This window comes from Primulina eburnea, chromosome 8 (assembly GCF_022965805.1).
Source record: "Primulina eburnea isolate SZY01 chromosome 8, ASM2296580v1, whole genome shotgun sequence".
In the NCBI taxonomy this organism is placed as follows: domain Eukaryota; kingdom Viridiplantae; phylum Streptophyta; class Magnoliopsida; order Lamiales; family Gesneriaceae; genus Primulina; species Primulina eburnea.
This window is the reverse complement of record NC_133108.1, coordinates 34648040-34672443: the sequence shown is the minus strand read 5'-3', so window position 1 is coordinate 34672443 and position 24404 is coordinate 34648040. Positions and strand designations below refer to the sequence as shown.

At 39.3% G+C, this 24404-nt stretch overlaps 1 protein-coding gene and 1 non-coding gene across 4 annotated transcripts; one reads left to right on the top strand and one right to left on the bottom strand.

Annotated features, from left to right (window-relative positions):
• The first annotated feature begins 77 nt into the window (after nt 1-77).
• On the top strand, nt 78-22687 carry LOC140839429 (uncharacterized). 3 transcript variants are annotated; one of them, XM_073206124.1, is made up of 5 exons: nt 20218-20384; nt 20501-20593; nt 20666-20731; nt 21493-21856; nt 21929-22687. In XM_073206124.1, the coding sequence occupies exons 4-5, from the start codon at nt 21623-21625 to the stop codon at nt 22304-22306; spliced, it is 612 nt and encodes a 203-aa protein (XP_073062225.1). In that variant the 5' UTR covers nt 20218-20384; nt 20501-20593; nt 20666-20731; nt 21493-21622; the 3' UTR covers nt 22307-22687. The 3 variants fall into 3 exon arrangements, 2 of the variants coding, with proteins under 2 accessions (XP_073062226.1, XP_073062225.1); XM_073206125.1 differs by lacking the exons at nt 20218-20384; nt 20501-20593; nt 20666-20731 and adding an exon at nt 78-330; XR_012119727.1 differs by lacking the exons at nt 21493-21856; nt 21929-22687 and adding an exon at nt 20834-21089 and having other exon boundaries at nt 20501-20731.
• LOC140840336 (small nucleolar RNA R71) lies at nt 3349-3455 on the bottom strand. Its single transcript, XR_012119922.1, has one exon. It is a non-coding gene; the product is annotated as a small nucleolar RNA R71 (small nucleolar RNA).
• Nucleotides 22688-24404: the final 1717 nt, after the last annotated feature.

Here is a 24404-nt window from a genome sequence, read left to right as displayed (position 1 = left end):
TGAATTAGTGGAAAAGATTATGGTTTAATCACAAGTTTGTATGGCTTTTTGGAGAGAGACAAATAACAATGGGCATGTGAAAAAATCACTATAAATTGGGAAAAATCCATCCCTTATAGGCCCAAGTATTATTAATCTCAATTTGTACAGTTAATACGACAGAACATAAAAATTATCTTATTAACATTTGCCCTACCAATAAAACTCATCTCTTCTCATTTCTTCAATACAGCCGACCCAAAACAAAATGAAACAGAGAAGAAATTGTGTCCAAGCTTCGCGATTCGGTCGTCGGTGTGCAACTGAAGTTTGATCTTATATTTTTTGAAGGTAAAAATCAGTTTCTTCGTCATCAGTTTCGTCTTTGTCGTGAAAAACATATTTGTTAATTTCATTATACTGACTACTTTTTGTGTGAATTCGTTATAAATTTTTCCTTGAAATTTAGTTTCATGTACTGTACTTGATTCAAATACTATCTATATGCATATTTTCTTTGAAAATTATTTTGAGATGTATAGTACTTGCTTAAATAAATACTTGCGATAAACAAATGCCTTGAAACAAAATATGTTTTTATCACGTTCCTTGAGGGCTTATATTCATTCATCAAGATGGGAAATTTTGATATGTTTGAGTTCTTTTTTGTATTTATGATGATTTAACCGTTAATCCAAGAAAGAATGTTGTTTTTGTCATGTAAAATCTAAAATTTCAGACCAAGAACACCATGTTGTTTTTGTGACTGAATTAGCATTTTCTACTGCATTTTACTCTTATATTGTTGTACTGAAGCTTAATTTGTTGTCATTTCTTGAGATAAGATAGCAAGATAGATGTTAGACGTAGAAACATTATGCTTTTTGTGTTGCTGCATCAAATGTTGTGTCGTTCTTTTCTGCTTTTATGTCTTTTAATACGAAATCAGAATGGATTACTCGCAAAGCAATGTCGTGGACCTCGTACAAAACCAGGCTCGAAACCATGACAACACGAATTAATGCACAATTGAGCCATTTGCCTGGGATTATCGAATTAGATGATGTTCAATGTGTCGTAAACTTGAGAATGAATCGGAATGCATTTTCCCGATTGTGTTACTTGGTCAGTATCATTGGAGGTTTAGTAGAATCGAGATACGTACGAATTGAAGAGAAGGCAGACATGTTTCTGTCTATCTTGGGTCATTGATAGACGTGGTTTTTACATGTTTTATTGCATTTGTTTGTGTGTGTTTGCATTGTGCATGCGTTCATTTCATTTACATTTTGTTCATTTTAGAGTAAACATTTGCATTTGATCATGTCTCACCTGTGTGTGACAAATTTGCAGGAAAAATAACCGGAAAATGGAAACCTGGAGCAAAGTGCGCAAGCCAAGAAGAAAATGGAAAAAAGGCCGGCGCCCGAGCGGTGAAATTATACCGCTCGGCACGAGAAGTGATTCGAGCTGCAGATCTCCAGAGAGGATGGCGCTCGGACAGTAATATTCCACCGCTCGAGCGCGAGAAATGCTTTCCAAGAAGTAACTTACAGAAGACTCGGCGCTCGAACGGTAATTTTCCACCCCCCGAGCACGACTACCGCATGTCCCAAGCAAAATTACAGAAGGTGTGGCGCTCGAGCGGTAATATTCTACCGCCCGAGCGCCACCTATTTTTTGAAAAAGATTTCTTGTCTGATTCGTTACATTATTTTGGGAATAGGGATGATATGGAAAGGTAGAGGGGACGTTTTTGGAGGTATTGAGACTTCATTGGAGCAGCCGCCACAAGTTGGAGAGAACTTTTGCACTTGGAGTTGAAGATTCGAAGATTTTCGGGCGTCGTTCCTCGCATTTTCGTCACACATAGTATTTCTAATCTAGTTTTTTATCATTTAAATATTGTTTTGTTTATTTTAAATATGCATTCGAGTAGCTAACTTTATTATTATTTGTTGGGATTTAAGGGGATCCTACCCCGAACTTTGATTTGAATTAATTCATATTTCGATTGTTGCATTATTCTTGATTATACTACTGTTTTATCGTGTTGTTAGAGCGTAGCTAACTTTAACAACGATTTTATATTGCGAGTGAGTTCGAGAGAATAACTTGTGATAGGAACGAGTAGTATAATCCGTGGATCTACAATTTACATAGACATATGAAATTGGATACGCACCGATAGTCATAGTCCTAAGGGTCGAAAACTAGGGGATTTCATGAATCGACATGCAATTCACTATTGATAAATAATTAAAGACATTTAATTACTTCATTGAGTAGAGTTAGTTTGGCATAGCTCGAGAGAGTTTATTCAATTGAATAGGAAATCCTGTCAGAATCATACAATCATTATCAAACGAATTAATTAATTAACGAGGGGTAGTTGAACCGATATTCCCAACAAATTCATTTCTCATTGAATTTTTAATCAACCATTTTAGGCATTCGATTTCAGTAATCAATTCTTGGATATTTCTAATTGTATGTTTATTTGATCATAGTAGTAATAAAACAACTAATCAAATTTCGTTGCCAAAGATTTAATAACTGAAAATAATAATTGTCAAACATAGTCTCCAGTGGAACGATACTCGTACTCATGTACATTATACTATAACTTGACATCGTGCACTTGCGATTAATTTTTGAGCATACAAAATCATATTTTTATTGAGGATTCCACAGTGCAAGTTTTGCTCGATCAAGTTTTTGGCGCTGTTGCCGGGGACTGTTAATTCACAATTTTATTTTTAGTTATTTTCTTTAGCATTGTTTCATTTTTATTAAATTAACACTCCATGTTCTATTACAGATATTTCTTCCAGTGCATGCCAAAGTCACTTGACGTGGAGTTTGAGCACTTCGACCCAGAAATTGAAAGAACTTTATGCAGGAGAAGACAGCAGCAGAGACTAAAAGAACTGATGGAGAGGCAGTTGAACGATCATAAGAAAGAACATCGTGAAGATAGACATGTTGAGATGCCGCGCCGTATACCAATGCTGGAATATGCCCAACCCTCTTCGGATGGAGCAGGCCCCAGCATTCTGAGGCTTATTGTGCGGACAAACCACTTCGAAATCAAACCAGCTATAATTCAGATGATTCATAACACAGTCCAGTTTGGAGGATCTGCAATAGATGATCCAAACACACACATCACAGATTTTCTCGAAATTTGCGATACTTTTAAATTTAATGGAGTTTCTAATGATGTTGTGAGATTGCATTTATTTCCTTTCTCCTTACGCGATAAGGCTAAAGCATGGTTAAATTTTTTGCATGTAGGTTCGATCATCACATGGGAGGATATGGCAAAGGCATTTCTCATTAAATACATTCTTCCATCTAAGACCATGAAGCTAGCGAGCAGACATCACCACATTTGCTCAATTCGACCAAGAGTCTTTATATGAGGCATGTGAACGCTTCAAAGATTTATTAAAAAGATGTCCTCATCACGAACTTCCACTTGGGTTAGTCGTTCAAACCTTTTATTATGGCTTTCTTACTCCTAATCGTACTATGATAGATGCTGCTGCATGTGGAAACCTATTGAGGAAGACTGCTGAAGAGGGATATGAGCTGTTGGAGGAGATGGCTGCTAGCAGCTATCATCCTCAATCTGATAAGTAAAAACCAGCAGAGAAGTGTAGGAGTCCACCAGGTAACTGACATTTCTGCTATTGCTGCACAACTTGATGTTTTGAACAGGAAACTAGATGGCTTGAGCTTGGGTTGCACAACTATGCGGCTTCAAGAGATATTCTGTGAAATGTGTGGAGGTGAACATTCTGTGAAGGGCTGTCAAGATGAAAATCCCTTCTATGTGCAAAATGAGGCACTGGTGAATCAAGTGGGAGTCCACAACCGTCCGAGGAATGCTCCGTACTCAAACACATACAATCCTGGATGGAGGCAACATCCCAACTTCTCATGGGATGGTCAAAACAGTCAGAATCGACCACAAGGAGGACAAAAATATGGGAAACAACCGATGTAGAGATCTGACCCTCCTAGAGAAGAAAAGTCCAACTTAGAGCAGATGATGTCTAAGTTTATCTCGTCCAATGAAACTAGACTTTAAAATCAAGATGCTTCAATAAATGGGCTTGAGAATCAGATTGGACAGTTGGAAAAGATGATAGCAAATAGAGAGCCGGGCACCTTGCCAAGTAACACAGAGACCAATCCAAAAAAGCAAGTGAAGGCCATCGAGTTGAAGAGTGGAAAGATCTTGGAGGCCAGAGGAACAGAAAGAACTCAAGCACTGGATGAACAGACTGAGTCATCAAAAGGTAAGTCTTCCCACTCAACACCAGCACCCACTGTACAATCTAAAATTGTTATTCCTCCACTTTTTCCTGCAGCATTAAAAAAAGGCAAAACTTGATGCACAATTCGGTAAGTTTCTTGACGTATTCAAAAAATTGCATATCAATATTCTTTTTTCTGATGCTTTGATGCAAATGCCTAGTTATGCTAACTTTTTGAAAGACATATTAGCTAACAAGAGGAAGTTGGAGGATCACATGACAGTGAAATTAACGGAAAATTGCTCTGCTTTGGTGCAAAACAAAATCCCACCGAAACTAAAAGATCCAGGGAGTTTTTCTATTCCTTGCATGATTGGTGATGTTGTTTTTTACAAGGCTTTATGTGATCTTGTTGCAAGTATTAATCTTAAGCCCTTATCTGTATTTAGGAAGCTCTAATTAGGTTGACCTAAACCAACAAGGATGTCCTTGCAACTAGCGGACATATCTGTCAAATACCCGCGAGGGGTCATAGAGGACGTCTTGGTAAAGGTGGAAAAATTCATATTTCCTACAGATTTTGTGGTACTTGATATGGAGGAGGATGTGGAGACGCCTTTTATTTTGGGGAGACCGTTCCTTGCGACTGGCAAGGCCCTGATTGATGTTCAAGAAGGGAAGTTGAGATTGAGAGTGGGCGAAGAAGAGATTACTTTTGATGTTTTTAATGCACTAAAGCACACAGTGCATTCTGATAGTTGTTATAGAATTGATGCTTTTGATGCTGTTGTGTCTAACTATGTGCAGGATGCTCTTAGGGACCCTTTGGAATCCATTCTCACTACTGAACTGAGAGAAGATGACTTGGATGAAGAGAAAGCCGAAATAGTGGCATACTTCAATGCCAAACAGCCATGGAAGAGGCCAATAAAGATGAGACTAGAGGACTTAGGAGATCGAAGAGATTGGATCCCTCATAAGTCAAGCCTGGAGGAGCCACCGACGCTTGAGCTAAAACCATTGCCTCCACACCTAAAGTACGTATATTTAGGTGAGAATAACACTTTAGTTGTCATTATTTCAGCTGCTTTGACAGATGTGATGGAGGACAAACTGTTGGAAGTTTTGAAAGCGCACAAGAGTGCTTTTGCGTGGAAAGTGGCAGACATAAAAGGGATCAACCCATCAGTCTGCATTCACAATATCTTGATGGAAGACAAGTAATCACCTCTTGTGCAACCTCAGAGAAGATTAAATCCAAAGATGCAAGAGGTAGTAAAAGCAGAGACAATCAAACTCCTTGATGCAGGTATTATCTATCATATATCTGATAGTGCATGGGTAAGTCCTGTTCAGTGTGTGCCGAAAAAAGGTGGGATTACTGTGATCACAAATGAAAAAAATGAATTAATACCCACTAAGACAGTTACGGGGTGGCGAGTGTGTATTGACTATAGGAAGTTGAATGATGTCACCCGTAAGGACCACTTTCCCCTTCCATTTATTGATCAAATGTTGGAGAGAGTAGCGGGGCATGAGTTTTACTGTTTTCTAGATGGGTATTCGGGATATAATCAAATCACTATATCACCTGAGGACCAAGAGAAAACCACTTTCACTTGTCCTTATGGAACTTTTGCTTTCCGCCGTATGCCTTTTGGCCTTTGTAATGCCCCTGCTACATTTCAACGTTGCATGACTGCTATATTCCATGATATGATTGAAACCTTCCTCGAAATATTTATGGATGAATTTTCTATCTTCGGTGCAACGTTTTATAGTGTTTGCAGAATTTGAGAACCGTGTTGAGGAGGTGCGAGGAGACGAACCTGGTGCTTAATTGGGAGAAGTGCCACTTCATGGTACAAGAGGGAATTGTGTTAGGGCACAAGTTTTCGGAACAAGGAATTGAGGTGGACAAAGCTAAAATAGAAGTCATAAAAAACCTACCACCACCAGCCTCAGTAAAGGGAGTTAGAAGTTTTCTAGGCCATGCCGGTTTTTACAGGCGGTTTATCAAAGATTTCTCAAAAATTGCCAAACTTCTATCTTCCTTACTTATAAAAGATGTGCCTTTTGATTTCAATGGTGATTGTCTACAGGCGTACGAGGATTTGAAGGAGCGCTTGGTGACGGCTCCTGTCTTGGTGGCACCAGATTGAGATCTGCCCTTCGCAATCATGTGCGATGCCAGTGATATCGCAGTGGAGGCTGTGCTTGGCCAGCGACAAAACAAGGTATTTCATACAATTTACTACGCAAGTAAGACCATTGACGAGGCTCAATTGAATTATGCGACAACTGAAAAGGAATTACTTGCCTTAGTATTTATGCTTGACAAATTTCATTCGTACCTTGTTTTGTCAAGTAATTGTTTACACAGATCACTCGGCATTGAAATATTTACTTGCAAAAAAAGATGCAAAGCCACGCTTACTTCGGCGGATTTTATTGTTGCAAGATTTTGATTTAGAAATAAAAGATAAGAAAGGTGTCGAGAATGTGGTAGCGGATCACTTGTCTAGGTTGGAGCTGATTAGTAATGACTGTGTAGATCAGGCTATAAATGATTGGTTTCCTGACGAGCAGCTATTTGAGGTGAGACACTGCCATTGGTATGCAAATTTCGCTAATTTTCTTGTCACATGCACACCACCACCAAATCTATCGTTTAACCAGCGAAAGAAATTCTTCTCTGACGTGAAATACTATTTTTGGGAGGAACCAATTTTTTATTTAATATTTGTGCAGATTCCATGATAAGAAGGTGTGTTGCAGAGGAGGAGTTTGGTCAAATCCTCAACCATTGCCATGACCGTGAGGTAGGTGGTCATTTTGGACCAACAAGGACGACATCTAAGGTACTAGAATGTGGCTTTTATTGGCCAACCCTCTTTAAGGATGCTCGTTCTTATGTGCTAACCTGTGATAAATGCCAACGGACAGGTAACATCTCTAACCGTCGTGAAATGCCATTAAATAATATTCTTGAGTGTGAGGTTTTTGATGTGTGGGGGATAGAATTCATGGGACCGTTTCCCAGCTCATTCAAATATCTTGGTTGTGGTTGATTATATGTCTAAGTGGGTAGAGGCATAAGCCTATGCCACTAATGATGCTCAAGTGGTCTTGAAATTTTGAAAGGAAAATATTTTTAACAGGTTTGGGACACCAAGAGCAATCATTAGTGATGGTGGCACCCATTTTTGCAACAAATTATTTGAAAAACTTTTGAGCTAATACGATGTCACACACAAGATCTCTACCACATATCACCCCCAAACGAGTGGTCAAGTGGAAGTGTCGAACCGAGAGATAAAGCGAATTTTAAAGAAAGTGGTAGGTATAAGTCGGAAGGACTGGTCTATGAAGTTAGATGATGCTCTTTGGGCATATAGGACTGCTTTTTTAAAACACCTATAGTGTAATATCCAAGCCTGGTGAATGGTACGGTCTAAGATTTCGTACGATTATAGACTATTTAGTTGAGTTTATTATAGTGTGATGTTAAGAGTTGTGATTATGGGTCATAGTATTGTTGGTTATTATTGTTTTGTGATGTTGTTGTTATTAGTTGTATTGTATCAGCGTTTCGATTCGATCTTTTGTTGCGTAGAGTTGGTTGTTGGATGTAGAGGGGACCGCACCCGCGGTCAAGGAAGGCACCGCACCCGCGGTCTCATGCTCCAGAATTTTGGTTGTTTTCCCGTAGCCTCAGCGCACCCGCGGTGCTGTGTAGCGCACCTGCGGTGTATTGGCCGAAGCAAGAGCGCACCCACGGTCCATTTTGCAGCGCACCCGCGGTCGACGTTTTCTGATTTTTGGTTGGAATGCCGAAGGCATAGCGCACCCGCGGTGCTTGTTGGAGCGCACCCGCGGTGCATGAATAGTGAAAGCGTGTTTTCGGATTTTAGTGATATAATTGGATGAGTTGGGTTACTTTTCCTAATTCTTTTCCGCTCATTCTCAATTTTTCTCTCCTTGGAGCTAGGGTTCTTACATTTCCTTCATTTTGTGCCTTTGATTCAAGCTCCTAGTTGGATTATTGTAGTGAGAGCAAGGTTCTCTTGGATTCTAAGAGCTAAGGTAAGCATTTTGGTATAGGTATTATTTGGTTTTGGTGTGAGAGATGTTATGGGCTTGTTGATGGTGTTGGTTTAATGGATTAATTGATATGGGTTTGTGATTATTGAGTTGTTGATGGTACAATTTATGGTTTATTGTTGTACGAATTCAACCAAGGTTTAGAACCAAGTGTTCCTAAGTGGTTGTAAGTGGAATTTCATTCCTAGTGCTCACATGATATTATTATATGTATTGTGTTTCAAAGGTTTTAATGTGCTATTCTCTTCATTTGATTCATATTTATGTATTGATACACTTGTTATATATATTGGAGGTATTTTATGTCTCAATTGTGAAAAAGGGAATACAAAGGAAAGAGTATGCAAAGTGTTTGTTTAAATGCCAAAGTGAGAGTTCAAATGATTTATGGATTGATAGATACATAGTCAGATATTGCATGTAATTAGTTGATCAACGACCATAGGCTTATATCCCTCAGAGTTATCGATTTATATCGATGGAATATAGGTAAGAGACAGAGATACTATATAGATGTCAATCCATACCAGAGAAAAGAGAAATACCATCGTTATTATTATTCATGCTATGATATTCATATTTCAGATTTGATGATATTTAATGTTTTCAAAGTCATGATTTTCAGAGTATGCTATGTATCCATTGCTATGTAAGAGTTCCACTTGCTGAGTTTTATACTCATTTCAGTTATTTCATGTGATGCAGATAAGAACGACGGGCCGGGACGTTGATTGTGGGCCGGGGTCATATGCATACCAAAGATGGAAGGAAGAAGTTATTTTGATAGCATTTTGACATGATCACAAAAATGATATTTTGTTTTTTTGTTGTATCATTTCATTGATCATATGTATAATTTTGATTATACATTGAAATGTACTTTGAATCCTTCTTTTCATTTTAAAGAAAATTTTAAATTCCGCTGTTATTTTATTAAAACGAGTCAGAGGTGTCACATTTAGTGGTATCAGAGCACCGTTCTTCGGACCAATGCATATGACTTCGTCTACTTTCAACTGTCCGGGTATGTCTTCTTCTACATCTATTCATTGTTATCTATTGATTTGTATTTTGTGAGCACATCGTAGGAGATGCCTCCTAAGAGATAGGCTGCAGAGGGTGAGGATAGTTCTTCCTCTAGAGTTGTCGATGAGTTCGGCAAGCTACTGAAAGAGCAAGCTAAGGTTCATAGTGAGCAGATTCAACAGTTACTACGTTTGCAAGGTACAGGCCAAGGTAGAGGACAGGGTAGAGGCCAATGGCTCAAGCAGTTGGAACTGATGGCATCTTTACTGCTTTCAAGAGGATGGATCCGCCTGAATTTGCAGGAAGCACCGATCCGTTGGTGGCCGTAGAATGGATCAAGGCACTTGAGGCTATTTTCGATCATCTCAACTTCGAAGACAAAGACAGAATCAGTTGTGCAGTGTTCATGTTAGTCAAAGCTGCACTGCATTTGGTGGAATGCTACTAAGGTTGGTGTTGACGTTCCAGCATTGAAGTGGCAAGAGTTCACTGATCTTTTCTATGACAAGTACTTCCCAGGCGCACTTCGAGCTAGGAAGGTGACTGAGTTCTTGGAGCTTCGACAAAGAGGTATGAATGTTGATGAGTACATCTTGAAGTTTGAGGAGGGCTGTCTGTTTGCCCCATATATTGCTTCCAATGACAAAGATAAGGGTGCTCATTTCGTTCAAGGCCTTCGAGCAGAAATCAGAAGGGACATCAATATGTCGAAGGCTGTGACATTCAAAGAGATTGTGTCTAAGGCTTTGTTAGCTAAACAAGATGAGAAATACATTGCCAGAGAGAGACAGGCGAGGCATCAGGCCATTGCTCAGAGGGGTCAGGGTTCGAGTCAAAGAGGAAAGGATCGTTTCAAGGGGAAAGGCAAGCTAGAGTCGAGTCCTAAACCACCGGCAGTCCCATTTGATCCCGAGAAGCCATTGTGTCCCAAGTGCGGTAGGCATCATCGGGGAGAGTGCAGATTTGGTACTTATACTTGCTATCGTTGTGGCACTGCAGGCCATATTGCCGAAGACTGTCCAAGAGGAGCGAGTAAAGAGAAGGTGCAGGGGTCGCATCTTTATCATGACGAAGGAATGTATAAACCATGATTCTTCTGTGATCTCTAGAACTATTTTAATTTCAGGCAGAGTAGCTACGACATTGATTGATACATGTGCTACTCATTCTTTTATGTCGGAACTATTTTTGAGATCTTTGGGTATAGTTCCTTCGGTTCTTCCCCTCCAGTTTAATGTTGTTTTGCCTTCAGGGGATGTGTTGTGCCCGACATCTATTGTGTATGCGTGCTCTATTCAAATTGATGAGCGAGTTGTTTATGCTGATTTGATTGTTATTCCAATGGTCGCATTTGATATTATACTTGGCATGGATTGGCTATCAACCTATCGTGCAGTGATTGATTGTGTTGCTAAGACGGTGACATTTGCAGATGATGGCAATAGGGAAGGTATGCTCGTCAGTGCAGGTACTTCGCTGGTCTTTCCTTTTATTTCGTATCTTGAGGCTGAGAAGTTGTTGTTTAGAGGATGTGATGTGGATAAAATGGTTGAGTTGAATATTGATGATATTGATGTTGTGAGAGAGTTCCCTGATGTTTTTGAGGATGATGTGTCAGGGTTTACCGCTGGACAGAGAAGTAGAGTTTGTGATTGATCTAGTTCCAGGTACGGTTCCTATTTCTAAGGCTCCGTATAGAATGACCCCAACAGAGATGAAAGAGTTGAAGACACAGCTGCAAGATCTCTTGGATAAAGGTTTTATTCGACCGAGTTCTTCGCCTTGGGGAGCTCCGGTTCTTTTTTTCAAGAAGAAAGATGGATCCTTGCGGCTTTGCATTGATTACAAGAGAGATCAACAAAGTGACTATCAAGAATAAGTATCTGTTGCCACGGATAGATGATTTGTTTGATCAATTGCATGGGGCTACAGTATTTTCGAAGATTGATCTGCGATCTGGCTATTATCAATTGAAGGTTAGGGAGTCTGATATCCCTAAGACGGCGTTTCGGACCAAGTACGGTCATTATGAATTTCTTGTGATGTATTTTGGTCTGACCAATGCTCCTTCAGTCTTCATGGATCTTATGAACCGTGTGTTCAAGCCGTATTTGGACATCTTTGTCATTGTTTTCATCGATGACATATTGATTTATTCCAAGACCAGAGAGCTTCATTCAGAGCACCTCAGAGTTGTTCTTCCGTTGTTGAGAGAGAAGAGGCTGTATGCTAAGTTGAAGATATGTGAGTTCTGGTTGGAGCAGATTTCTTTCTTAGGCCATGTTGTCTCGAAGGATGGTATAGCGGTTAATCCAGTGAAAATCGAGGCGATTCAGAAGTGGCCTATCCCTACCACTGTATCAGAGGTGCGTAGTTTTCTTGGTTTGGCGGGTTATTATCGTCGTTTTATTTCAGATTTTTCAAAGATTGCCCTGCCGTTAACCAATCTGACGAGGAAGACTGTGAAGTTCGAGTGGTCCAATGAATGCCAAAGTGGATTTCAAGAGTTGAAAGATAAGTTGACGACGACTCCAGTACTTGCATTGCCCAGTGGTTCAGAGGACTTTGTTGTTTTTACCGATGCATCGAAGAAGGGTCTTGGTGCAGTGCTGATGCAACGTGGTAAAGTCATAGCCTATGCTTCTCGTCAGTTGAAGGACTACTAGAAAAATTATCCTACGCACGACTTGGAGCTGGCAGCTGTGGTTTTCGCCCTGAAAATTTGGAGACATTATTTGTATGGCGAAAAGTGTGAAATCTTCACGGAACACAAGAGTTTGAAGTATTTTTTTTCCCAGAAAGAACTTAATATACGACAGAGACGGTGGTTAGAGCTTGTCAAAGATTATGATGTGACGATTAGTTATCACCCAGGGAAAGCGAATGTTGTAGCAGATGCTTTGAGCCGTAAGTCGAGTTCTTCTTTGAGTTCGATAATTCAACAGCCGTTGTTGTTAGACTTGCAGAGAGAGGAGATAGCTTTGGTGGTTCCAGGGACCATTGCTCGCTTTTCAGCGTTGTTCATTCGTGCTACATTGACGGACAGGATCCGTAGAGATCAGGCCAGTGATTTACAGTTGACATAGTTGAGAGCTAGAGCAGAGGAGAGAGGTAATTCAGAGTTTGGATTGAATGGAGATGGTTTGATGACTTTCAGAGGCCGTATTTGCGTTCTTACTGGTAATGATATTCGGCGAGACGTCTTGACAGAGGCACATACCGCGCCATATTTGATACATCCAGACAACACCAAGATGTATCAGGATCTTTGTAGACTCTATTGGTGGCCAGGTATGAAGAAAGATATTGTGATGTTTATTTCTCAGTGCCTAACTTGTCAGCAGGTGAAGATCGAGCACCAGATACCTGCTGGGACATTGTTGTCATTGCCGATTCCTCAATGGAAATGGGAGCATATTACGATGGATTTCGTGACTGGTCTTCCCAGAACGCATAAAGGTTTTAATTCTATTTGGGTTATCGTTGATCGATTGACCAAGTCGGCGCATTTTCTTCCAGTCAAGACGACGTACTCCATGAACCAGTATGCCGAAGAGTACTTAGCAGAGATTGTTAGACTTCATGGTGTTCCTGTCGATCGTGTCTGATCGTGACCCTAGATTTACTTCAGAGTTTTGGAAGAGTTTGCGCAGAGCTATGGGTTCACGGTTAGCATTTAGTACATCATATCACCCCCAGAGTGACGGTCAATCAGAGAGAGTTATTCAGATTTTAGAGATATGCTCAGAGATTGTACTATCGATTATTCAGGTAGTTGGGATTCCAAATTGCCTCTTGTTGAGTTCACGTACAATAATAGCTACCAAGCGACGATTGGCATGGCACCGTATGAAGCACTTTATGGCAGGAAGTGTAGATCGCCCTTGTATTGGGATGAGATTGGTGAGAGGAAGATGTTGGGTCTAGAGTTGGTCCAACAGGCAGCTGATGTTGTTGCTGTTATTCGAGAGAGAATGAAGACAGCGCAGTTGAGACAGAAGAGTTATGCTGATGTGGGTCGTAGACCGTTGCAGTTTGAGGTTGGCGACCATGTGTTCTTGAAGATAGCACCTCTCAAGAGTGTGATGCGGTTTGGCAAGAAGGGAAAGTTGAGTCCGAGATTTATTGTTCCATTTGAGATTTTGGATAGAGTTGGTGATCGAGCTTACAGGTTAGCCCTACCGCCAGATCTTGACAGAGTTCACAATGTTTTTCATGTATCAATGCTCAGGAAGTATATTGCGAATCCTTCCCATGTTCTTCGCCACGAGCCATTGGATTTGATGCCGAATTTGACTTACCAAGAGATTCCGGTCCAGATTCTGGATCGCAAAGTTAAAGTGTTAAGAAACAAAGAGATCGGCATTGTTAAAGTTCTTTGGAGGAATCATGTGATCGAAGAAGCCACGTGGGAACCAGAGGATGGGATGAAAGAGAAGTATCCCGAGCTTTTTGCGCACTGACGTCAATTTCGGGGACGAAATTCCTCTAAGGAGGAGAGATTGTAATATCCAAGCCTGGTGAATGGTACGGTCTAAGATTTCGTACGATTATAAACTATTTAGTTGAGTTTATTATAGTGTGATGTTAAGAGTTGTGATTATGGGTCATAGTATTGTTGGTTATTATTGTTTTGTGGTGTTGTTGTTATTAGTTGTATTGTATCAGCGTTTCAATTCGATCTTTTGTTGCATAGAGTTGGTTGTTGGATGTAGAGGGGACCGCACCCGCGGTCAAGGAAGGCACCGCACCCGCGGTCTCATGCTCCAGAATTTTGGTTGTTTTCCCGTAGCCTCAGCGCACCCGCGGTGCTGTGTGTAGCGCACCTGCGGTGTATTGGCCGAAGCAAGAGCGCACCCGCGGTCCATTTTGCAGCGCACCCGCGGTCGACATTTTCTGATTTTTGGTTGGAATGCCGAAGGCATAGCGCACCCGCGGTGCATGAATAGTGAAAGCGTGTTTTCGGATTTTAGTGATATAATTGGATGAGTTGAGTTACTTTTCCTCATTATTTTCCCCTCATTCTCGATTTTTCTCTCCTTGGAGCTAGGGTTCTTACATTTCCTTCATTTTGTGCCTTTGATTCACGCTCCTAGTTGGATTATTGTAGTGAGAGCAAGGTTCTCTTAGATTCTAAGAGCTAAGGTAAGCATTTTGGTATAGTTATTATTTGGTTTTGGTGTGAGAGATGTTATGGGCTTGTTGATGGTGTTGGTTTTATGGATTAATTGATATGGGTTTGTGATTATTGAGTTGTTGATGGTACAATTTATGGTTTATTGTTGTAGGAATTCAACCAAGGTTTAGAACCAAGTGTTCCAAGTGGTTGTAAGTGGAATTTCATTCCTTGTGCTCACATGATATTATTATATGTATTTTGTTTCAAAGGTTTTAATGTGCTATTCCCTTCATTTGATTCATGTTTATGTATTGATACACTTGTTATATATATTGGAGGCATTTTATGTCTCAATTGTGAAAAAGGGAATACAAAGGAAAGAGTATGCAAAGTGTTTGTTTAAATGCCAAAGTGAGAGTTCAAATGATTTATGGATTGATAGATACATAGTCAGATATTGCATGCAATTAGTTGATCAACGACCATAGGCTTATATCCCTCAGAGTTATCGATTTATATCGATGGGATATAGGTAAGAGACAGAGATACTATATAGATGTCAATCCATACCAGAGAAAAGAGAAATACCATCGTTATTATTATTCATGCTATGATATTCATATTTCAGAGTTTATGATATTTAATGTTTTCAAAGTCATGATTTTCAGAGTATGCTATGGATCCATTGCTATGTAAGAGTTCCACTTGCTGAGTTTTATACTCATTTCAGTTATTTCATGTGATGCAGATAAGAGCGACTGGGCCGGGACGTTGATTGTGGGCCGGGGTCATATGCATACCAAAGATGGAAGGAAGAAGTTATTTTGCTAGCATTTTGACATGATCACAAGAATGATATTTTGTTTTTTTTTTGTATCATTTCATTGATCATATGTATACTTTTGATTATACATTGAAATGTATTTTGAATCCTTCTTCCATTTTAAATAAAATTTTAAATTCCGCTGTTATTTTATTAAAATGGGTCAAAGGATATCACATATAGGCACTACACCATATAGGTTACTATTTGGTAAAGCATGTCATCTACCTGTAGAGTTAGAGCATCGTGCATATTGGGCAACAAAAGCATTGAACTTTAACTTTACTGATGCAGGTGAACGACGTCTCCTTCAACTGGATCAGTTGGATGAATTCCGGAATCTGACCTATGATCTTTCACTATCATACATGGAGAGAACAAAGAGGGCTCATGACAAGCGGATCGTCGAGAGGGAATTCAAGGAAGGTGAGAACGTCCAGCTCTACAACTCCCGGTTGCGACTATTTCCCGGAAAGTTGAAAGTCGCGATGGTTTGGTCCATTCGTGATTTCCAAATTTTACCCATCGGGGGCTATAGAATTGCAAGATGGAAAGGCTGGGACATTTACAGTCAATTCCCAGCGATTGAAGCACTACATGAGTGGCACAATTGAGCCACAACTTGGAATCACCCGGTTCCAAGACAATCCGAACTGAAACTAACCTACAGTCCATCTCTCGACTATAAACTTTATTCAAAAATTTCCAGAGAGCTCGGCGCTCGGGCGGTGACATTTTACCGCTCGAGCGTGAACACTCATTTCGAAACACAAAATTCCAGAGAACCTGGCGCTCGAGCGGTAATTTTCTACCGCTCGAGCGCGCCTGCATATAAAAACGCGAACTCCCTTTTTCCCTTTCTCACTCTGAAATTTCTCAAATACCTAACATCCCTCTCGCCCCCCTTTTCGGTTTTTTTTGTGCAGGCACTTCAATCTCCATTCAATTCTCCGGCAACGCGGACACAATCTTCTTTAGGAAGCAATAACACCTCTCTCCGGTCATCTTCTCCATTCAAGGCACCATCTCCATCAACACCACTATGGCACCCAAGAAATTGAAAGGTACTCCCGACTCTTCTTCTTCTTCGTCTTTTGATAGAACACATTTTGTGAATGAGGCAGCACGGGCTCGATTTGAGCATGCTAAGATGCATAGAAACCTCATTGCTGAAAGGGGATTTCATCGTCTATTCGAGGATAGACACTTGGAGACCCTTGGGGAATTAGAGAAACGAGGATGGGTAAAATTTGGCGAGCAACCTAAGGCGGCGGTGGTGTCTGTGGTTAGGGAATTTTATGCTAATTCCTGGTGAACGAATTTATGGTAAAGCGTTTGTTAGAGGTCGCCTTGTGCCATTTGATTCATTCACGATTAACGCCCTATTAGAAACGGCCGACATTTGCGACTCCGAGTTCGAGGCATTAGTTGCTGACCCTAACTACTCGATGATCATTGAGACTTTGTGCCTTCCAGGGGCAACCTGGAAACCATTAGGGGGACCCCCGAGCTGGTTCGATGAAAAATATTTGCGGGCCGATGTTGCCCTGTATTATTTATTTTTGGCCAGAAGGATGATGCCAGTTTCCCACAAGAGTGAGGTGCAGAAAGAGCGGGCAGTGGTACTTTTTGCGTTATCTCAGGACTACGCTATTAACGTGGGCAAGCTACTATACTCTCAAATTATGATGAGCATAAATAACAGCCACGTCGGCTATTCTTTCCTACCATCATATCCGAGTTGTGTGCCCATGAGGGGGTTATTTTCCGGGACGACGAGGAGTGACTACAACCCATGAAGCCTATTTGTGTGGATGACTGGCGGCGGAAGAAGGCGAAACGACAGATAGACTTCTCCACTCAGGAGGAGGAAGTAGGAGGATCAAGCGCCGCCATCCCTCGTCGCCCACAGCCCCGCAGGCGCACTCAGAACGAAAAAATGGACGAGAGCCTTGCCTTCATGACTCATCAGGAGCAGGTCAACACCAACGTCGCGACATATCTTGCCCATCTCGAATCCATGATGCGAACTATGATCATCCACGGAGGCGTAGATCTAGGGACCATACCACCACTTCCGCCAGTTCATTCCTCCCTACCAGTTTCAATATGACTATCTTCCGCAAGGGAACGCCACCGGAGTGCCACCACCGGAGCACGATGAGGAGAAGCCTTGATCAGGGGAGTTCACTATTTCCCCTTTCTTCGCATTTTTATTTGAGTTTCTTTTACTGCTTTATGTTTTTATTTCGTACCATTATTTCAGTCTAGCGTGTAGTTTGAAATTTTATGCAGTGTTTGCATTTGTTTGTACACTTCTGTGTTTTGTTTTTTTGTTTTGTGCAATAGGGACATTGCACACCCTTAGTATGAGGGGGTCGTTTTTCGTATTGGTTTTACTTGAGTGTCAGATGATGGTGAAACTAGTAAATTGGTAGATAATGATGATTTTGGGCTAAATAAACTGCATGTTGCTTAGTCTTATCACTCATTATGAATCCCCCGGTGAATTGAAATCTTTTTATGCACACATAGTGGATTTTAATAGTAGTGTCGATGACAGTTAAGTTCAAAATAATATGTGAGGGGAACTGGAGAAACATAAGATGCGAGTTGAACTTGAATGAATTTCTGTTGAAATAAGTGACGGACCAGTAGCATGAACTCGAGTAGAAAATCAAAAGTACACCTCAAATCCCTTCATCCAATCGTGCATATGACCTAAAAATTCATCTCTAGGTCAGATAAATGAACATACCCTATATCCCAAGCCTAGGGAGTACGCATGAGAAATCTATGCACAAAAAAAAAAAAAGGGAATGTAAGGTGCGGGGGAGCCAAAAAGGGATGAAATCCTATCTCAAGGCTAAGAATATGGAGATGCAAGGCGTTGAGGAATGTCAGAGAAAATTTTTGACAAGTGCATAGTGCAAATGATCTACGTACTCCCAATATTTCTAAACCACTTGAGCACTTATGGCTATTGACTCCCTAAATTTTGTTGTTCAACTATGAAACTCTACCGCTTTATGTGTTTACTGGTTAGTCCCGAATAGAAACAGAACTCAGTAGAGAGAAACTTGCGTTGAATTGTCTATTTGGTGACCCACATGATATGCGAATAAAACTGTCTGAAACACAAGCTAGAAAAATCCACAGCACACACGACCACACTTTTTTGGAAAAGAACAAATGTTGTGCGATGTTTGAAGGGGATATTAATGGATGTGTGTTTTGACTAATTGGATGTGGTTCACAAACCCGCTGAGGCAGGCGATGTCTGTTTGCTACTTCACCATCAATCTAGTTATTTTAATACGTTCACTTTGTGTTTGTTGCATGTTTAGTTGTAGTCTGTAACCTATTTTGCTTGAGGGTAAGCAAAATGTTAGTATGAGGGGTTTGATAGACGTGGTTTTTACATGTTTTATTGCATTTGTTTGTGTGTGTTTGCATTGTGCATGCGTTCATTTCATTTACATTTTGTTCATTTTAGAGTAAACATTTGCATTTGATCATGTCTCACTTGTGTGTGACAAATTTGCAGGAAAAATAACCGGAAAATCGAACCTGGAGCAAAGTGCGCAAGCCAAGAAGAAAATGGAAATAAAAGTCCGGCGCTCGAGTGGTGAAATTATACCGCTCGGGCGCGAGAAATGATCCGAGCTGCAGATCTCCAGAGAGGATGGCGCTTGGGCGGTAATATACCACCGCTCGAGTGTGAGAAATGCTTTCCAAGAAGTAACTTATAGAAGACTCGACGCTCGGGCGGTAATTTTCCACCGCCCGAGCGTGACTGCTGCATGTCCTAAGCAAAATTACAGAAGGTGTGGCGCTCGAGCGGTAATATTCTACCGTCCGAGCGCCACCTATTTTTTGGAAGATTTCTTGTCTGGTTCCTTACCTTATTTTGGGGATAGGGATGATATGGAAAGGTAGAGGGGACGTTTTTGGAGGTATTGCGACTTCATTGGAGCAGCCGCCACAAGTTGGTTAGAACTTTTGCGCTTGGAGTTGAAGATTCGAATATTTCCGGGCGTCGTTCCTCGCATTTTGGTAATGCATAGTATTTCTAATCTAGTTTTTTATCATTTAAACATTGTTTTGTTTATTTTAAATATGCATTCGAGTAGCTAATTTTATTATTATTTGTTGGGATTTAAGGGGATCCTACCCCGAACTTTGATTTGAATTAATTTACATTTCAATTGTTGCATTATTTTTTATTATACTACTGTTTATCGTGTTGTTAGAGCGTAGCTAACTTTAACAACGTTTTTATATTGCGAGTGAGTTCGAGAGAATAACTTGTGATAGGAACGAGTAGTATAATCTGTGGATCTACAATTTACATAGACATATGAAATTGGATACGCGCCGAAAGTCATAGTCCTAAGGTTCGAAAACTAGGAGATTCATGAATCGACATGCAATTCACTCTTGATAAATAATTAAGACATTTAATTACTTCATTGAGTAGAATTAGTTTGGCATAACTCGAGAGAGTGTGTTCAATTGAATAGGAAATCCTGTCGGAAGCATACAATCATTATCAAACGAATTAATTAATTAAAGAGGGGTAGGTGAACCGATATTCCCAACAAATTCATTTCTCATTTAATTTTTAATCGACCATTTTAGGCATTCGATTTCAGTAATCAATTCTTGAATATTTCTAGTTGTATGTTTATTTGATCATAGTAGTAATAAAACAATTTCGTTGCTAAAGATTTAATAACTAAAAATAATAATTGTCAAACACAGTCTCCAGTGGAACGATACTCGTACTCATATATATTATACTATTACTTGACATCGTGCACTTGCGATTAATTGTTGAGCATACAAAATCATATGTTTATTTAAGATTTCACAGTTCAAGTTTTGCTCGATCAGTCATCATAAGAAAAATAGAGTTATTGGTCATGATTATCGACGTAGTCGACATACCATCAGTACACATTTCCATGAAGTTATGCTATCTATTCTCAAATTACATCCGATATTGCTAGTGAAGCCTACCCTTGTGGATGAAAATTGCAGTAACGAAAGTTGGAAATGGTTCAAGGTATTACATCGATTCATTAATTTGTTTAATGAAAAATATAATATTTTGTTGTTAGTTTATTTTTCTTTCAATTATAGTTGACATAAAAATAAAATTAGCATTTTAATTTGCTTTAGGGGTGTCTTGGTGTTTTGGATGGAACATTTATCACTGTACATGTACCAACAAGAGATAAGGCCAAGTACCGAATCAGAAAAGGTAATATTGCGGTTAATGTTTTGGGGGTTTGCGATCGCAATATGAACTTTATTTATGCGCTTACTGGGTGTGAGGGAAGGGAGCCGCAGTAGATGCTAGAGGTCTAAGAGAAACATTGACTCGCGATGATTCACTGAAAGTTCCCAGAGGTGATATAATCCTTTTTTTAATTTTGTGTTTCATTAGAATAACAAAAATTTTAGAACTAGGTTTCAAAAATATTTGAACCATAATATGCCCTTGTAACACAGGTTGTTATTACCTGTGTGACCATGGGTACGTAAATGTCGAAGGATTCTTAACTTCGTACAGGCGAGTAAGATATTATATAGATGCTTGGGGAAACCGTGCATTCGAACCACGAAATTACAAGGAGCTTTTCAATTGGAGGCATTCTCAAGCTCGCAACGTTATTGAAAGAGCATTTGGGTTGTTGAAAAAGAAATGGGCTATCCTTCGTAATCCATCATTCTACCCGCTCAAAACACAAAACAAAATTATAATGGCTTGCATCTATTACACAACTTCATTCATTCATAGATGTCAACTAATCCTATGGAAGAAGTCGATGAGGATTTTGGTAGTCCAGGTCATGACATCGATGATGATTTCATTACTAGTTTTGAGTCATCCGGTGAATGGGATACTTGGAGAGAGAACTTTGCATTGTCAATGTGGAGCAACTAATAATAATTAATGGAATGTTGTATTTCAAACCTTAGTGATATACTGTCTTTTGTGGATTCTTTTGTTACGCGCTTTAATTTGTGATTGAAATTTATTTCACATTATGTATTTATGCATCTAAAACACGACAATTTTGTTATTATGTTTCTTTTAAATTCGTATGTCATGTGCTGATTTATTTTTAACATGGTTGACATAGCTCTTTCTCTTAGCACGTGTTTAGGTTATGGACAGTGGCGCAAATTCGGGGAGTGTGGTTGGGAAGGAATCAAAGCTGACAAAATGCGACGTACTTGGAGCGCACATGAAGAAGAAGTTTTAATTGAAGCCCTAAAAGACGTTATCAGTAAGGGATGAAAAGTGAGAATGGATACAAAGCTGGGTACCTAAATTTTTTGGAGAATTCTATGCGTGCAACACTTCCAGAGACAAACTTACGTGGAAACCCACATATTAACTCAAAAATACATGTGTGGAAGAAAACACATGGTATTTTGTTGACTATATTAAGCAAAAGTGGAGTTGGGTGGAATGATACTGACAAAACTATTGAAGCTACGGACAAGACATGGGAAGCAATAATTAAGGTATTTTTTTTATAGTCAAATTCATTGATTTTAACAGTACCATGTATTTCATTTCGCCTTTAACTCTTGTAGGCAGACCCAAGGGCACGACCCATGAGATCGAAGCAGTGGGATCATTACCATGATTGGTGCGAAATTTTTGGAAATGACCGAGCAACAGGTAAACAAGCCGATAACAACGCTATAGTTGAATCCATCAACGAACTCGCTGACATAATAACACAAGACACAATGAAAGATTTGATCAAACAACTAGCATCGAAGGAAAAGATAGCCAATGCTGACGAAAAGGTGTTGGATACGTTGCAGGGGATACCAGAGCTTGTAGAAGATGAGAAAGTACATGTTGCTGAGTTGTTGGTTGACAACCATGCCAAGTTGTCACTGTTCTTGCGCCTTGGTGACAAAGGCAATCTAAGTTTAGCAAAGAGGCTTCTGGGTGGAGATTAATGGATTGGATTAGTGAAACTATATTTTCGTTGGTAGGATGTCTTTTTGGAACTTTTGTATCTTTTTGTTTGTAAGCTTAGCCAACAGGCTAGTGTAATGTTTAGATGCCTTTTTGGATTCCTTATGTATGTAAAGCAATATATATTTTGATCTTTAGTGTCTTTTTTTGGTTGAATGCTATGGTGTAATTACTACTATGATAATTTTGGTAATTGCTAATATTAGTTGAATATGTTTTGGGTTTGTAGGTGATGAATCGTAATATAAGAACTATGATAAAATTTATCTATGTCATGTTATTTAAATTTATCCCTTTATATCATTTTGAGATTCTATTGTTGATGAATCATGTATGTAAATTAGCTTCATTTTGTGCAATATAATGAGCTTATGCAAACATATGTATTTTTCCCCAGCGCAAAAAAAAATTAGTATGTACTCATTTAAATGTTTGCATTTGTTATGACATTATAACACTGATGTTTGTACAAGTAAAATATGTAGTACAATTTTGTTCTTAAAATTTATTGTCGTATACAGATTTTTGAATTTTTTGTTATGACTTGTCTAAATAATTGAGTAATGTTTGTATTGAAATCTTTATGAACTTGATTCATATTTTGCAAAACACATTACGTAATCACATATAAGAACCATTAAATTAAGCTACAGAATAGATAGCAGAGAAAATACATATTCTATTAGTCTTGCCCACTACAGGATCCACTACAAATATATAGCCTAATACAATAGACAAAAGCTTCAAAAGGGTGGCAAACAAGACTTCAAAACATAGGCACCATAGTAAACTATTCATCCACTGAATTCATCCGAGGTGTTAAATTAAAGACGGTGGGTCGTCGTAGATTAATTTGCACTTCTTCTTGCCGCCTTTGATACCAACACATGTACAATTTTTGTTGGTTTTCGTAGGCTCCGCAGGTGCTTGGGTGTTTTCCAACTTCATTTTCTTGTGACAGTTTGTGTTCAATCTACTTGGAGATAATTCTTCCACAGCTTTACTCTTTTTTGATGCCTTGACATGTTGTAAGTGGACATTGCTCTCTTCATCCAAGCATAAATCTATAACTGACAATTTGTATTTGCTTGTTACAGTATATTCAGAACCTAATTTGCAACTTACAAACATTTTGTTTTGAGGTAAATATCATATGACTTCAGGAATAGGAATGAAAGACTACTTACAAGGTGTACAAAGATTAGATGTGCTATCTAAAGAGAGATTTTGCATTTAACAAGAACAACCACCACCATTAATAACATGTCTTTCAAACATTTGATATTAATATTTTGGACGTTGTAGGTTATGTAGGTCAACACCTAAACACAATGGAAGATGAGAATTATTAAATGTGATGGTGGAAAGGGTAGTTGTGAAACATTTATCACAAATACTTTGATCTTCTTTTTTTTGTTAGAAAAGAGCATTTCCGATGATTAAAGGCATTTCCAATTTAAAAGGCACGATTTCTGGAATAAATGCATTTCTGGAATGAATGTATTTCAGAATAAATGCATTTTTGATTTAAGAGGAATCATTTCCGGACTGAATGAAGTCACATGGTAACATTTTGATTACACAAGTTAATGGAACTCATTTCGCTCCATCCCATTGCAGTAAAAATGAAATAAATGTAAAATGATTGAAGACAATAATAACTTGTCCAAAAGTAAGAAAACACTGTCAAGTTGGAACAACAAATACTACATTTCACATTCTAATTACAATAAACACTACCAATACGAGCAAAAAGGATAGAAAGAAGCAAGTGAACCCAAAGCAACAACATATTGCCTCTATGGGGATTGATGACTGTTTCAGTCGCTCGCTGCAAGACATATTGGTCTTTTCCATAGTACCATTGTCGGCATGACTAAATTTTTTTTGTTGCATATGCTATTTCCTTGTCGCACACATCAATATCATGCATGGAATGAGATGAAGAACTCGATGATGTACCAGTCTTGACATTCATTCTACCAATAGTTGACTTGTTACAGTACTTGAATCATGGTCACAAGATGACCATGTTTGTTTGTTTGGTTGATGTGAAAACATTACCATGGTACTCATCAT

Bases quoted from the DNA above. Each gene is read 5' to 3' on its own strand.
- LOC140839429 (XM_073206125.1), top strand. From the start codon at position 21,623: ATGAAAAGTGAGAATGGATACAAAGCTGGGTACCTAAATTTTTTGGAG. The intron at 21,857-21,928 runs GTATTTTTTTTA...TAACTCTTGTAG, and splicing joins CATGGGAAGCAATAATTAAG to GCAGACCCAAGGGCACGACC.